At 45.2% G+C, this 17,077-nt stretch overlaps 1 protein-coding gene across 8 annotated transcripts in view; it reads right to left on the reverse strand.

Moving 5' to 3' along the window:
• Positions 1-17,077, reverse strand: part of LOC119967210 (ensconsin-like) — a 245,898-nt gene that overhangs the window by 90,311 nt on the left and 138,510 nt on the right. For all 8 annotated transcript variants that reach the window (XM_038799434.1, XM_038799435.1, XM_038799433.1 and 5 more), the window contains one exon: positions 2,891-2,989. In XM_038799434.1, the coding sequence (XP_038655362.1) occupies positions 2,891-2,989 (99 nt within the window). The remainder of the gene's footprint in view (positions 1-2,890; positions 2,990-17,077) is intronic.

The following is a 17,077-nucleotide window of genomic DNA, read 5'->3' on the forward strand; positions in this document are numbered from 1 at the left end:
GAGGCAGCAACCCTGCCTTGGGCCCCAACCAGGGCTACACAGAATGCCCCAGGTCTTGGACATGCTGATCCACAGCCAAAACCGTCGTCCCAAATGTCTCCACCTCGGACGCCACCCGTACTGTGTTGGCCTGGGTGGCGCACATGGTCAGCACCACCTCCTGCTGCTGCACGCGGTTGGACTCCTCCAACTGCACCCGCAGGTAGTGGGATGGTCGCCGCCAACCCCTCATGTAGTCCCTGGCTCTTAGTGACTGCATCTCCACTGTAGATGGGACTGTCCGTTACAGAAGCCTAAAACCCACCAGGACGGCAACTCATCCCTGGGTTGGTCTGACCTACAAGTGTTCACCCCCTCGGGAGTTCTAACCTCCACCTGCTGTACTGGATAGACCTCTCAGTGTCCCAGGAGCCTCTTCACTAAAGTGCACAACCGAGGTGAGTGCGTCTGGGATGGGGAGGGTGTTGGAGATAGCTGTGACGGGAATTCCGTGTCATCCTCCGAATCAAGCTCTGCGGTCTCCTGAGTCTCATGCGGAGAACTGCCATCCAAGCTGCTCTCGTCACTGCTCCGCCTATGGCCGGGTTCCGGCTGGGGGCACGGGAAGGCAGATGGACCTTTCCATCAGCTCCTGCAAGACACAAGACAAGACGCATGATTGGACCGTGGGCTGTGGGGAGAGAGGGGAGTATGTGAGTGGGGTTGGGCGCGGTGTAGGGCGAGGGTGTTGTGAGGAGGACATGGCGATCCGCAACTAAGCGGGGTCTCGCTTCCTCACTTGCGGCCACCCCGGAGACCTCCCTTTCCTCCGGGCCACTGACCACTGCATGACCAGGGCCCTCTGCACTATCATGCTTGGGGGCCACAGATCCAATGGTCCCTGTCCTGACCTCTCTTGCTCCCAGCGTTGAGAGTGGCCTTCTCCTAGTTGGGGGGAGAAACGCTGTTAGACAGTCTGATGCATGCAGCCCAGGGGGTGGGTAGCTGGTGGCTCCGTGGCGGCCGGTATAATGACGGCATGTGGTGCAGGGTGGGATTTCGGCCACCCTCCGGGTCGGGGGCTAGCGTTGGGAACAGTGCAGCCTACTCACCCTGGCCACCCTGAGGTGGTCGTGTAGCGATTTTTAGCACTGCTGGCCGGTCTGGAGTATTGCTCATGGCGCTGACCGCCTCCGTCACCTGCGTCCAGTCATGGCAAATGGCAGCGCCTGGCAGCCTCCTACCCGGGCCATGGGACAGGGTCATCTGCATTTCCCCCACGGCATACAAGAGGGTCTCGAGCTCTGCGTCCACGAAACATGGGGCCGCGTGTTTTACTGCCATCTTGTCGGCTGGGATGGTGTGTGTGGGGATTCAAGTGTATATATGCGGCTGAAGCTTGTCAGCCTCCTGAGTGACAATCGTGAAACCGGCACCATTTCTCATCGGAATCATAGAATTTACAGTACAGAAAGAGGCTATTCGGTCCATTGAGTCTGCACCGGCCCTTGGAAAGAGCACCGTACCCAAGCCCACACCTCAACGCTATCCCCTTAACCCAGTAAGCCCACCTAACCTTTTTGGATACTAAGGGCAATTTAGCATGGGCAATCCACCTGACCTGCATATTTTTGGAGGAAACCAGAGCACCCGGAGGAAACCCACGCAGACACAGGGAGAATAGGCAGACTTTGCACAGACAGTGACTCAAGCTGGGAATCGAACCTGGCACCCTGGAGCTGTGATGCGACTGTGCTAACCACTGTGCTAACATGCCGCCCTTATTGATTGCGCTCCATGTGGTGCCGGTGCTAGCCTCTCAACAGTAGCAGAATGGTTCCAGGTGTGCCGGTATGCTTTAATGGATCTCCACGAATTCTTGGGTCGGCGTCAACACTGAAAGCTAATGTTCTTGGTATATTTCTGGTTATTGGGAAAGGAGAGAGCTCACAAATAAAATAAAAGAAGCAAGTGAAAACTGTAAATATGAAAATACAATTATACTTTTGTAAATAATTAATTACTTCAAAAGTAAAGAATAAGTAGTACTGGAGAAAATCACGTAGGAACCAGGAAACTCATAAGTGGCATTGAGACAGCAATCAATAATCATTTAAATTAGATATGTGATTCAGGAGCTATAAAACAGGGGCAAATAAACAGCATATGTATTTCATGAATGGCGCAAAAATAAATAAGGATGGAGCTGAAGAGTTTGGATAGTATTGTTGAAAAATGACATGTTGTCTATGCTTTGTCTTGCACTCATCAGTAAATTTGCAAGAATACCAAATGTAAAGGGAATCACAATTTATACTTAATAATTTCATGAGTAGAGTTGGTGATCTTCGGTGTCAAAGCTCTCAGTCAATTGATGCATCAGTCCATGGCAACATCTGTACCAGAGTCCACTTGCCAACATAAATTGTTGCTCCCTTTATATTTGGTATCCTTACTAATTGTTTGGATGAGTGCAAGATGAAAAGCTTCAACAGATGTCTTTTTTCAGCAATATTCAAGTTCTGCACCACCAAACAAATAGTCGTAACAGTCTCAACAATCAATATGAATAACCAATACACAGCACCAAATCAAGGGTGAAGCCAGAGAGGTGGTGTTATAGAGATATACGCGACAAATATATGGAAAAAATAAATATGGAAAATCATATCAAAATAAACTAGACTAATAGGACTAGAGGACACAGGATTCAGACGAGTACAGTCAAATTTCTGAAGAATGATCCATATGTGGATTGCCCTTTGTGTAAAAACACAGAGTTCAAAGTAATTTAATATCTACATTTAAAGTAGGCTTCAAAAATTTGACTTTTTTGAAGTCTGGTCTTGAACATTCCCTTACAAAATGAAACAAAAGGAGTGAAAAACAGCCACAGTTTAAAAACACACACCTTGTTTGGTTCCAGAGTTCACACTTTGCCCAGTAGTAGAAATTGAATGACTGCTTAGCTGGCCTTTTTGGTCCTCCACTTTCACTTGTGCCTCAGAAGCTAACAGAGTGAAACAGAGAAACAAAATTTAGCATAAGAAAATCAGATCACTGTGCTACTTGTTCAGAATACAAATGTGCAGTACTTTGGAATAAATAAGAGTTCAAGTCCCTTGCTGCATTAACTGGAGAGGCAGAACAGCATGTATGATACAGTAAACGGAGAAACGGAAGATATATAGCAAGTTATTGCTAAGCTGTCATATGCTTCTTATTAAACAGCTGAGTAGTAGTATATACAACATCTTGAATAATGTTCTTCACCTACTGAAGTAGCACGGTTTGAAACGGCATCAATATGGATAGGAAGTAAAGGAGAAAGGTGAATTTCATACCCTAAAGTTAAGAACGCAAACTTAAAACTATGCACAACAAACCAGATAGGCAGAGAGCGGATTTGAATTAGACAGGTCTTGCTTCCGATTGCGCACTGCACACAAACGTCAGGCAGAAAAACCTGAAGTAAGCTGTTGGTTTCCAAAAATTCTGGGTGTCTTTCAAGGCCATTTCCTCCTCGGCCGCTGTTCCCTCTCCCCTCCTCCCAACAGTTGTCAATGATGGTGGACAAGAAAGCTTGATTATGGCAAAACTGAATGCCAAAGAAGAGTATTAACCCAAACCAGCAATTTAGTTGATTTTGTTGCATTTTTCTGTAAGCAACTCTGTGAACGGACTGCTTGCAGCTGAGAAATAGAGCCAAGGATATATCCTTGGAGGACTTAAAAAGTAATGGCAATTGGGACTGAAAGTAAAGCTTTGCAGAGAATTGTATGTATAAGACTGGATAGGTTAAGAGTGGAACCAGGCCATGGCAGTTACACCTCAGCAAAGCATAAGAATTGACGGAAGATTGTGCAGTTATGTGTGTCAAACGTTGTACACAGGTCAAGAAGGTGAAGAAGGAATACTTCACTTTGGTCACATTCATGGAATGGTTGAATGGAATTCTCCCATCTGGGACTGAGTCTCATTGCAGAGGCGGGAACATGGGAGAGGCTGGTGGGAAACTATGCCATTTCTTCCAGCCTCAATCTCATTAGTTATGTACCTGGGGGTTTCTGCCATATTCCATGGTGAAGTGTGCATGATGGCCTGCGCCCTACCATCATATCTGGGTGCAATATTGAAACGGTGCCCAAGATCACTAACTAAATATTGGAGATGGACTTCCTGAAAAAGATTGATCTCTAGGAACATTGAGGATAGAAGATAGGCCTTCTCATGACAGAATCTGGAAAGTCCACCTGTAAGTGCTCCTCCCATCAATTTATATGATGCTCCAGGATTGCTGGCGGCCTCCATCCTGAAATCTGGAGGCAGCCTCAGGCATTGTTCAATTGAGTCCCAACTTCTGCACACCACATTGTTCCGAATATCTTATGCGTCAACAAGTTTCCCCACAGGCATCATGGAGAATCAGGGTGGGGGGGCGAGGGAGGGGGTGAATTCCAGTTGGAACTTCATCTTCATCCCATTAGCGGAATGCAAATCAGCTTTGTGCAGGTCTCCAGCAGCTGTCCCAATCTGCCAGGATGGGTACCAGCGGGAGAATCAAGGGAAATTCACAATTCGCAAAACTTATTTTTGGACTCCTGCTAAATTCTTCCCTGCCTAGCCTACCTGCCATTGAACCTACGGCAAGGTTATGAGAGAATGTCACCTGTTATTTCGGATTTGAGTAAGGTATGCTTCATGGTCAATGGTAAGATCAGAAAACTGTACGCAATATTTAAACAGAATAGAGGGAAAGACAGACATGGATTCAGGAACAATATGGAAAAGGACTCAAGAACAGAGAAATTAGAAATAGGATGGACACAAAGGTCAGTGTGCATTTATTGAGGAAGGGTGCAGGAAGTACTTGAAGAGCACGCACCAGCTGCAATGTCCACTAATAAGGTGCGGGTGGGGATGGGGGGGGGGGTTTCCAGCTATTTGGCACAATGGCGTTGAGGGGGTAAAATCATGGGTATCACAGACAAAATGAGCACTGCATTGGCTTGAGGGAGGTAAAGAACCTAGTAATACATGACACTTCCAGGACAGGGCAAGGAGGGATGCAACAGCGGTAGCCAAATAAATAGAAAACATAGAAAAATGCAGCACAGAACAGGCCCTTCGGCCCACGATGTTATGCCCAACCTTTGTCCTAGATTAATCATAGATTATCATAGAATTTACAGTGCAAAAGGAGGCCACTCGGCCCATCTAGTCAGCACCGGCTCTTGGAAAGAGCACCCTACCCGAGGTCAACACCTCCACCGTATCCCCATAACCCAGTAACCCCACCTATCATGGCCAATCCACCTAACCTGCACATCTTTGGACTGTAGGAGGAAACCTGAGCACCCGGAGGAAACCCATGCACACACGGGGAGGATGTGCAGACTCCGCACAGACAGTGACCCAAGGCGGAATCGAACCTGGGACCCTGGAGCTGTGAAGCAATTGTGCTATCCACAATGCTACCGTGTTGCCCTCAAGAACAAATTAATCCACACTCCATTATTCTACCATAATCCATGTACCTATCCAATAGCCACTTGAAGGTCCCTAATGTTTCCGACTCAACTGCTTCCACAGGCAGTGCATTCCATGCCCCCACTACTCTCTGGGTAAAGGTCTCAAACCTTAGCAAATTTTGAAAGGGGGTGGAATTATGCTGGAATAAAGGAAAAATCTAGAGTTAGATTAAGCTATATGATAATGATGAAGGAATGTTTTGCAAAATTATATATCTATAACGTGATAATAACAACAAATTTTCTCACCACTTAACAGAAACATTCCCATGAAATGAATGAACTGAAAATCGCTTATTGTCACAAGTAGGCTTCAAATGAAGTTACTGTCAAAAGCCCCTAGTCGCCACATTCCGGCACCTGCTCGGGGAGGCTGGTACGGGAATGTCGGTGTGTTTGGATTTTTTCTGTCCTGTGTGATGTTTATTTGCAGTCCTGTGTGATGTCTATTTTTCAACGTGGCAAGTATTGTACAAGGGAAGCTTTTTCACAGCATCATTTATTTGTGAACACTTCTCTGTGGAGTACAAGTCCAACTTATAACATGTCTTAGGTTTGCATGTCAATTAGTCAGAAAACTGAACTGAGAAATTCAAATGAAGGACTGAACTGCGTCCTGATTACAGGGCAAGTTTATTTAATGAACAAACAAATAAGAAAAAAAAAGGAGCCAAAGATCCCAAGCAGTAGGTGTTGAGTTAGCTAGTCTCAGTCAGCCAGGAGCAGTTGGAGCTTTACAATTAGTCTCAGCATTCATGGTAAATCTCCTACTTAAAAGAAAAGTTGAGAACAAAAACAAAACCCACAGTAATCTCCCAAACACTATCTGAATTATCCCTGCAGTCTCGGAGCCTGCCAAACTATATAAACATGTTCTTTACACAACTAGTCATGATGTTCTGGAATCCACTACCTGAAAATGTGATTGGAAAAAGATTCAACTTTCCAAGTGAATTGGATACACATTTCAAAAAGAAATTTGCAGCACAATAGAGAAAGAGCAAGGAGTGCATCTAATTGGATAGCACTTTCAATAAGCAAGCACAGGCATAATGGGGCGAGCAGTCACCTCCTGTGCCAAATGATTCTATAAAGCATTCCTAAATGACAGCTGTATAAAGAAGGCATCAGAGGGCCAGCACATCTGTGCCATTATACCACCAGGAGAAAATAGAAAAGGAAAGATAGCAGAATAATTCAGGAATGCAGTTTCATTTTTTCAAATTGAAGTTTAAGGATAAGGGAGTATAATCAGTTGTTTATTAACACCATGACGCTCTTGTGAACTTTAAAAAAAAAAGTAACAAGAGCTAGAAACTTGTATATGACAATATTTAACCTTTTTTTTCCATAATAACCAACTTCAAAATGCTTCAACTAAACAACAAAAGTTCTTTCAATGCAGCACATTGTTGAAATCTAAGGGATTTAATGCTTTAATTTCACAAAAATTTTAATCTATAATAAATATATATTATATATACACACACATATTACATAATGTGGGACTTAGGAATTAAAAGTCTTCAAGTGTGGTTGTACCTTGGAGTGCCGTGTATAAATAAGACCATTCATGAAATTAGTGGACTGTCAATAGCATTTTCCATTCACACCATTAATGTGGGGATTCCTTAAAAATACCAATTAACAGACTTGGTCAGCTGCTTACATTGAAAAACCTGAACACAATTTTTCCTTTATAAAAATATAATGCATAGTTAAAAGTAGTCTCCCAAATATACAGAGTCAAAGACATTTATTTTAACATTACCCTTTCTGAATAAACTCCCAACAGTGGTTGGAAATCAGGTCATGTTTAGTAAAAAGAAACCTTCACTGTGGATAGTCACCATAATTGGTGGAGAGGCTTCCCCAATGATCCCTTGTGCGATGTCATCAGAACATCCTTGCTTCAGGTTGGGCCAAACATGGCAACAAGGTCAAAGGGAGGTGCCATTCAAGTGCAATGTAAACAGTCCTGAACAGCAGAATAGACAAAGGCAATTGTACATCTCATATATTGCAAAGGTGGGAATGTTGCAGCAGCAAAGTATCCTGGGTGGTGTGACACATTATGGCAGTCTGACCATCAAGCCGTTAAGATCCCATGGTGCAGTATAATTTGGATAAGTGTGGGGTTATGCATTTTGGAAGCAAAAACAGAAAGGCACATTACGAACTGAATGGTTGTAAATTGGGCGAGGGGAGTGTGCAGCGGGACCTGGGTGTCCTTGTGCACCATTCGCTGAAGGTCAGCATGCAGGTACAGCAGGCGGTAAAGAAGGCTAGTGGTATGTTGGCTTTCATTGCAAGAGGTTTCGAGTATAGAAGCAGGAATGTGTTGCTGCAATTATACAGGGCCTTGGTGAGGCCACACCTGGAGTATTGTCTCCAGTTTTGGTCTCCTTCTCGGAGGAAGGATATTCTTGCTCTCGAGGGAGTGCAGCGAAGGTTTACCAGACTGATTCCAGGGATGGCGGGACTATCATGTGAGGAGGGATTGACTAGGTTAGGATTATTCTCACTGGAGTTCAGAAGAATGAGGGGGATCTCATAGAGACTTCCAAAATTCTAACAGGACTAGACAGAATAGATGCAGGGAAGATGTTACCAATGATGGGTGTGTCCAGAACCAGGGGTCAAGCCTGAGGATTCAAGGTAAACCATTTCGGACAGAGATAAGGAGGCACTTCTTCACACAGAGTGGTGAGCCTGTGGCATTCATTACCACAGGAAGTAGTTGATGCTGAAACTTTGAATATATTCAAGGGAGCTGGATATAGCACTTAGGGAGAATGGGATCAAAGGCTATGGGGAGAAAGCAGGATTGGGCTATTCAGTTGGATTATCAGTCATGATCGTGATGAATGGCGGAGCAGGCTCGTAGGGCCAAAAGGCCTCCTCCTGCTCCTATCTTCTATGTATCTATGTAAAACAAAACCACATGCAGACTTCGACCAAGGTCCATCTCCCCAATCCTGTGGCAATGGAGGATAGGGAAGTGGTGGCAGTGGTATTTTACTGGACGAGCAATCCAGAGAACCAGGGTAATGCTCTGGGGTCATGGGTTCGAATCCCACCTGGCTGGTGGTGCTATCTGAATTCAATTTTAAAAATCTGAAATGATGACCATGACATCATTGTCGATTGTCGTAAAACCCCATCTGGTTCACTAATGTCCTTCATGGAAGAAAATCTGCCTTCCTTACCTGGTCTGGCCTACATGTGACTCCAGACCCACACTGCGATGCGGTTGACTCTTAACTGCACCACCCCCCCCCCCCCCCCCACCCCCCCCCACTAAAATGGCTGAGCAAGCCACTCAAGGACAATTAGGAATGGGCAACAAATGCTAACCCAGCCAGCGACGTCCACATCCCAAGAATTATTTCTGGCTAGGGAACCATGTGCAGTGAGTGGGATCATTATCTTTCTGGATCCTACTACCTAGTGGGCACACCAATCTTGAATTGGGGGGAAAATCAATAAGCATTTAAAAGGTGAGAACACACCTCTCTAGAGTTTAGAAGAATGAGGGGAGATCAAATTGAGGCATACAAGATGATATACAGAATGGATAAAATAGTCATAGAGCTGATGCTTTCTCTTGTGGGGCAGTCTGGAACTAGAGGTCACAATCGTAGGAGAAGAGGAGTTGAGGGGAAAATACTTCTCCCAAAGGGTTGTGAATCTGTGGAATTCGCTACAGAATGCGGTGATGCTGGGACAGTGAGTAAATTCAAGGAAGAGTTAAACATATTTTTAATTGGTAATGTGTTGAAGGGTTATGGAGAACGGGCAGGATGGTGGAATAAAGGCCAGGATGAGATCAGCCGTGATCGAACGGCGGAGCAGACTCGATGGGCCAAATGGTCTATTTCTGCTCCTATATCTTATGAACTAAGATGACAGCAAAAGCATTCAAGGGGAGAAACTCACTGAATTTGGTTAAAAGTTTGTAAGTGCATTAAGTGATTTGACAAATTAGATGCAATCAAGAAACATCTTTATTATCCTATCAGCCAATGGTCAGGAAACAATAGATCTTAGTTCCCTTGTTACTTCTCGGTTTCAAACTTGGACTCTCCAAATAAGAAACAGGCTTTTTGAAATGGATTTAATTTAACAATGGGCAAAGATATATTATGGGGCAAGAGGTAAATTCTGCAACGTGTAAAGTCATCTGTGTAGGTAGTTTACAACGTATACAGCTGAAAGTATGCTTCTGCAGATTGTCCAGCGTTATTACATTGAGATATGAAGACATTCCATTTGGGAATGGGAAGGGAGAAAAACAGCTGGTTTAAAACAACCTAGTTTAAAAAGTATAAGTGACAATTAAGCCTTTTTGAACAGCAGACCAGAACGTGTAACTAGATAACAACAAAGAACGATACAGCACAGGAACAGGCCCTTCAGCCCTCCAAGCCTGTACTGGTCATAATACCCCCTTGGCCAAAATCCTAAGCACTTCCTTGTGCCGTATCCCTCTACACCCATCCTATCTATATATTTGTCAAGATGCCTTTTGAATGCCGTTAATCTATCTGCTTCCACAACCTCACCTGGCAACATGTTCCAGACACTCACCACCCATTGTGTAAAAACCTGCCTCGCACATCTCCTCCAAACTTTGCCTCATGATCTTAAACCTGTGTCCCCTTCTGACTGACCCTCCACCCTGCGAAAGAGTGCCTGCCCATCCACTCTGCCCATGCTCCTCATAATCTTGTAGACCTCTATCAGGTTGCTCCTCAACTTCTGTCGTTCTAATGAAAACAGTTAGTCTATTCAGCCTATCCGCATAGCTAACACTCTCCAGACCAGGCAACATCCTGGTAAACTTCCTCTGCACTCTCTCCAAAGCCTCCACATCCTTCTGGTGGTGCGGCCACCAGAATTGGGCACAATAATCGGCCTTACCAACCTTCTATGCAACTGCAGCATGACTTGCAAGTTTTTATACTCGATGCCCCATTCAAAGAAGGCAAGCATTCCGTATGCTTTCCTGACTACCTTGTCCACTTGTGTTGCCACTTTCAAAGATCTGTGGACCTGTACGCCTTTCTGACATTTTATATTCCAGAGTTTTGCCATTTAAGGTATATTCCCCTCTTATATTAGACCTACCAAAATGCATTACCTCACATTTGTCCGAATTAAACTCCATTTGCAAATCTTCTGCCCAAGTCTCCACCCTATCTATGTCCTGCTGTATCCTCTGACAAACCTCAACACTATCTGCTACTCCACAAACTTTGGTGTCATCCACAAGCTTACAAATCAGACCAGCGACATTTTCCTCCAAATCATATATATACTAAACAACAGAGGCCCCAGCACCGATCCCTGTGGAACACCACTAGTCACAACCTTCCATTCAGTAACACACCCTTCTAATGCTACCCTCTGCCTTCTGTGACCAAGCCAGTTCTGTATCCATCTTGCCACCTCACCTCTGATCCCGTGTGACTTCACCTTTTATACCAGTCTGCCATGAGGCACCTTGTCAAAGGCTTTACTCTACTCCATGTAAACAACATCTACCACCCTCCCCTCATCAATCATCTTTTTAAAAAATAAAATTTAGTGTACCCAATTAATTTTTTTCAATTAAGGGGCAATTTAGCGTGGCCAATCCACTTTCCCTGCACATCTTTTGGGTCGTGGGGGCGAGACCCATGCAAACACGGGGAGAATGTGCAAACTCCACATGGATGTTGACCCAGAGCCGGATCGAACCTGGGACCTCGGTGCCGTGAGACAGCAGGGCTAAACCACTGCGCCACCGTGCTGCCCCTCATCAATCATCTTTGACACCTTCTCAAAAAACTCAAATCAATTTAGTGAGGCATGACCTCCCCTTCACAAAACCTGATGAAGGCTGTATCACAAAAGAAGTTTGAATATTCAGTGTTTTTTCACCTCAGTTGTTTGCAGCAGAAAAAGTAATCAAGATTCTTTACTACAACCTTGAATCAATTGGATGAACTTGTTTTAATTGCTCCTATTAGCTTGGCTGAATTTGTTCTCTTTCCCTCATGATTTGAAGCCCCACTGCAGGTTTTTGTGCTGTTTACACCTCCTGTGTTGCACCCGATGCACCACCCACTATGCCGGGAGAATAGCGGGGGAGCCCCAAACAGAGTATTATGCTTCTGGCTTGTTGCACTTGATGTAATCTGGTCCTCGCATAATTAAATATTTAAATACACTTTTGCCAGTTTAAAGCAGGATTATCTGATCTCCCAGGATTCTACACCCCCTGCTGGCACAGTTGAGGCCAGTATGAATCACTACCAGACCCCACCATCACAGACCAGATATACTGACCACGCTGGGAAGCATGGGAGGCCATTGGAGCACCTATATGTTCGGGGATATGGCAGCACTGCCAACCTGACACTGCCACCAATTAACAGGGCCTGAAAGGGGGGAGCACCTGGCAAGGTGTTGCTCACTGGAAGTGACTGGCACAGCAATTGGTGGGTGAGGGAGGATTCTGAAGGTAGATCTAATGGAGAGCCCGATGATAGTGACCTTGTGGGAGGGGAAAGGGGGTGGCCCCACCCCTCTTAGTGCCAGTGCAACACTCGCCCCTCTCCAAATAAAATTCTAAGTATGGGTGGATTGCAATCCGAATCCCACCCAACCACCTGGTGGGAATCACATCTCAGAGGGGTACCAATATCCTGGGGGGGAGATTTGCTAGTGCTCTTCGGGGGGGGTTTAAACTAATTCAGCAGGGGGATGGGAACCTAAATTGTAGTCCCAGTGTACAGGATGTTGAGAGTAGTGAGGTCAGGGATAGGGTTAAAAGTTCGAAAGAGGGCACCGGCAAGCAGGACGCTGGTTTGAAGTGTGTCTACTTCAACGGCAGGAGCATCCGGAATAAGGTGGGTGAGCTTGCAGCATGGGTTGGTACCTGGGATCTCGATGTTGTGGCGATTTCGGAGACATGGGTAGAGCAGGGACAGGAATGGTTGTTGCAGGTTCCAGGATTTAGATGTTTCTGTAAGAACAGAGAAGATGGTAAAAGAGGGGGGGGGGGGGGGGGGGGGGGGGGTGGCATTGTTAATCAAGGAAAGTATTACGGTGGTAGAAAGGACGCTTGAGGACTCGTCTACTGAGGCAGTATGGGCCGAGGTTAGGAACAGTAGAGGAGAGGTCACCCTGTTGGGAGTTGTCTATAGACCTCCGAATAGTTCCAGAGATGTAGAGGAAAGGATTGCAAAGATGATTCTTGACAGGAGCGAGTGTAACAGGGTAGTTGTTATGGGGGACTTTAACTTTCCAAATATTGACTGGAAATACTATAGTTCGAGTACTATAGATGGGTCAGTTTTTGTGCAGTGTGTGCAGGAGGGTTTTCTGACACAGTATGTAGACAGGCCAACAAGGGGCGAGGCCGCATTGGATTTGGTACTGGGTAATGAACCCGGCCAGGTGTTAGATTTAGATGTAGGTGAGCACTTTGGTAATAGTGATCACAACTCGGTTATGTTTACTTTAGCAATGGGCAGGGATAGGTATATACCGCAAGGCAAGAATTATAGCTGGGGGAAAGGCAATTATGATGCTATTCGGCAAGATTTAGGATGTATAGGATGGGGAAGGAAACTGCAGGGGATGGGTACAATCGAAATGTGGAGCTTTTTCAAGGAACAGCTACTGCGTGTCCTTGATAAGTATGTACCTGTCAGGCAGGGAGGAAGTTGTCGAGCAAGGGAACCGTGGTTTACTAAGGAAGTTGAAGCACTTGTCAAGAGGAAGAAGAAGGCTTATGTTAGGATGAGACATGAAGGCTCAGTTAGGGCACTTGAGAGTTACAAGTTAGCCCGGAAGGACCTAAAGGGAGAGTTAAGAAGAGCGAGGAGAGGACACGAAAAGTCGTTGGCGGATAGGATCAAGGAAAACCCTAAGGCTTTCTATAGGTATATCAGGAACAAAAGAATGACTAGAGTAAGATTAGGGCCAATCAAGGATAGTAGTGGAAAGTTGTGTGTGGAATCAGAGGAGATAGGGGAAGCGTTAAATGGATATTTTTCGTCAGTGTTTACACTGGAGAAAGACAATGTTGTCGAGGAGAACACTCAGGTTCAGTCGACCAGGCTAGATGGAATTGAGGTTCAAAAGGAGGAGGTGTTAGCAATTTTAGAAAATGTCAAAATAGATAAGTCCCCTGGGCCAGATGGGATTTATCCTAGGATTCTCTGGGAAGCCAGGGAGGAGATTGCAGAGCCTTTGTCCTTGATCGTTATGTCGTCTTTGTCGACAGGAATAGTGCCGGAAGACTGGAGGATAGCAAATGTTGTCCCCTTGTTCAAGAAGGGGAGTAGAGACAACCCTGGTAATTATAGACCTGTGAGCCTTACTTCGGTTGTGGGTAAAATGTTGAAAAGGTTATAAGAGATAGGGTTTATAATCATCTTGAAAAGAACAAGTTGATTAGCGATAGTTAACACGGTTTTGTGAAGGGTAGGTCATGCCTCACAAACCTTATTGAGTTTTTTGAGAAGGTGACCAAACAGGTGGATCAGGGTAAAGCTGTTGATGTGGTGTATATGGATTTCAGTAAGGCGTTTGATAAGGTTCCCCACGGTAGGCTATTGCAGAAAATAAGGAAGTATGGAATTGAAGGTGATTTAGCAGTTTGGATCAGTAATTGGCTAGCTGAAAGAAGACAGAGGTGGTGGTTGATGGCAAATGTTCATCCTGGAGTTCAGTTACTAGTGGTGTACCGCAAGGATCTATTTTGGGGCCACTGCTGTTTGTCATTTTTATAAATGACCTGGAAGAGGGTGTAGAAGGATGGGTTAGCAAATTTGCAGATGACACGAAGTTCGGTGGAGTTGTGGATAGTGCTGAAGGATGTTATAGGATACAGAGGGACATAGATAAGCTGCAGAGCTGGGCTGAGAGGTGGCAGATGGAGTTTAATGCGGAAAAGTGTGAGGTGGTTCACTTTGGAAGGAGTAACAGGAATGCAGAGTACTGGGTTAATGGCAAGATTCTTGGTAGTGTAGATGAACAGAGAGATCTCGGCATCCAGGTACATAAATCCCTGAAAGTTGCCACCCAGGTTAATAGGGCTGTTAAGAAGGCATATGGTGTGCTAGCCTTTATAAGCAGGGGGATTGAGTTTCGGAACCACAAGGTCATGCTGCAGCTGTACATAACTCTGGTGCGGCCGCACCTGGAGTACTGCGTGCAGTTCTGGTCACCACATTATAGGAAGGATGTGGAAGCTTTGGAAAGGGTTCAGAGGAGATTTACTAGGATGTTGCCTGGTATGGAGGGCAGGTCTTACGAGGAAAGGCTCAGGGAATTGAGGTTGTTTTCGTTAGAGAGAAGAAGGCTGAGAGGTGACTTAATAGAGACATATAAGATAGTCAGAGGGTTAGATAGGGTGGACAGTGAAAGTCTTTTTCTTCGGATGGTGATGACCAACGCGAGGGGACATAGCTTTAAATTGAGGGGTGGTAGATATAGGACAGATGTCAGAGGCAGTTTCTTTACTCAGAGAGTAATAGGGGTGTGGAACGCCCTGCCTGCAACAGTAGTAGACTCGCCAACTTTAAGGGCATTTAAGTGGTCACTGGATAGACATATGGATGAAAATGGAATAGTGTAGGTCAGATAGGCTTCAGATGGTTTCACAGGTCGGCGCAACATCGAGGGCCGAAGGGCCCGTACTGTACTGTAGTGTTCTATGTTCTATGTTCTTTGCCTGCCGGAGCCCCCACACAAATTTTTTGGGAGAATTCCACCGAATAGATACTTAGACTGGAATTCACTGACATTGGGGCTATGTCCCCACGCCCGCAAGACACCGGGCACGAATCACTCTGGGCTTTTTTCTATACGGGGCCCTGGACAGGTTTGCGCCTGTGGCCCCCGCGCAACATGGCAGATCCACACCACGGGCCGACCCCGACAATATAGCACCCCCCCCCCCCCCAAGATCGCGCGTGCCCGCCGAGAGGCTGGTTTAGCACAGTGGGCTAAATGGCTGGCTTATAAAGCAGAACAATGCCAGCAGCACGGGTTCAATTCCCGTACTGGCCTTTCCGGACAGGCGCCGGTATGTGGCGACTAGGGGCTTTTCACAGTAACTTCACTGAAGCCTACTTGTGACAATAAGTGATTATTATTATTAGTGGCCCCCGATCGTGAGCCAGGCCATTTCCCCCCCCCCCCCCCCAAGTGATGGATTCACCCCCCCCCCCCCCCCCCCCCCCCCCCCCCCCCCCAGGACGGCTGCGGACGCCACTCCGAGTGTCTGTCGGGTGGAACCATGAGCGAACCACACCGGCGGAGAATCGCCGTGGGGATCTCTTTCAATGGCCCCCGACCGGCGCCGCGTTGACCATGCGCATGCGCGACTGGCGGTCCCCGGAGAATTGCAGGAAGGCGTTGGATCCGATCGCGGGTCTAACGCCCAATTCTCCGCCCCCGCGCTGAGCACGAGTGAGGCGCAGAGACTGAGAGAATCCCACCCATTATCTATAACTTGAATTCATTCACATTGCATAATGTTGAAAGAACTGATCACAAATATGTAACTCTACGTATTAACCACCAATAAATTTTATAAAATTATGATCTGGTGTTATGTGCTGCCAGCTAATGAAAGTTTAGATATCTGTCCTTGTATATCAAATCAGAAATTACCTTCCATGTTCACACTACATGAAGTCAGATAACACTACTATAAATGTTGATATTCACCATTTGTAAACCACCACAAATTTCAAATGCTGTTTTCAGTTTCCTTGTGAAAATAAGAAATTGCACTTTTCTGAATGACTAGGAACACACGAAAGTCAGTCAGGGTTGCATGACAACTTCAAACTGTTACTGTAAATCACAACCGAAGACAAAATGGAAAATATGCCAAGCACCAATCTCCAGTAGTATCACATTGCAGCAAGTACTAAAATAAGCAAACATTTATTTCCTCAATCATTTATTAGGTCAATTAGGTATGCTCTACTCCTCAACCTTGAGGTACAAAAATGTACCATAACTAAACTATCCTTCTGCATTTTCCAACCTAACAGGAGGCACATGTGCTTAAATGTGATTATACTATGTGATTACACTAACTATCAGATGGAATAACTATACACAATATGGAGACACAGGCTGAACAATACTCAATGCAAGAGTGTATTTGGAGTAATTTGCCCATACATGGATAATTCTCAACAATATTCCAATATAACACGAGAAAATAACACAAATTCTCCCCTCGTTGGAGATTGATCCTGATAATGTTACTCAGGTTGTACTTAGGGGGCAGGCAAGGTGCAGGCATATTTGTTATCAGTGTTGCAAAAAGAGGAGAAAGGAATAATAAAAGTATAAAACAAAGGTGAGGCAAATAATTAAAATGCTTTGAATAAATAACTTGAAAAAATAGAGACTCGATAAAATTAGGAATACTAATGCCTAAAGTTGCAAATATTTAATCTTATCAATCCTTAATGGAGCATAACTTCACGAATTTGATTTTTTAAATGTAAATAAAACATCTGTTTTCAGAAGAGATAAAGCCAGGGTAT

Source organism: Scyliorhinus canicula, chromosome 6, assembly GCF_902713615.1.
Source record: "Scyliorhinus canicula chromosome 6, sScyCan1.1, whole genome shotgun sequence".
In the NCBI taxonomy this organism is placed as follows: Eukaryota; Metazoa; Chordata; class Chondrichthyes; order Carcharhiniformes; family Scyliorhinidae; genus Scyliorhinus; species Scyliorhinus canicula.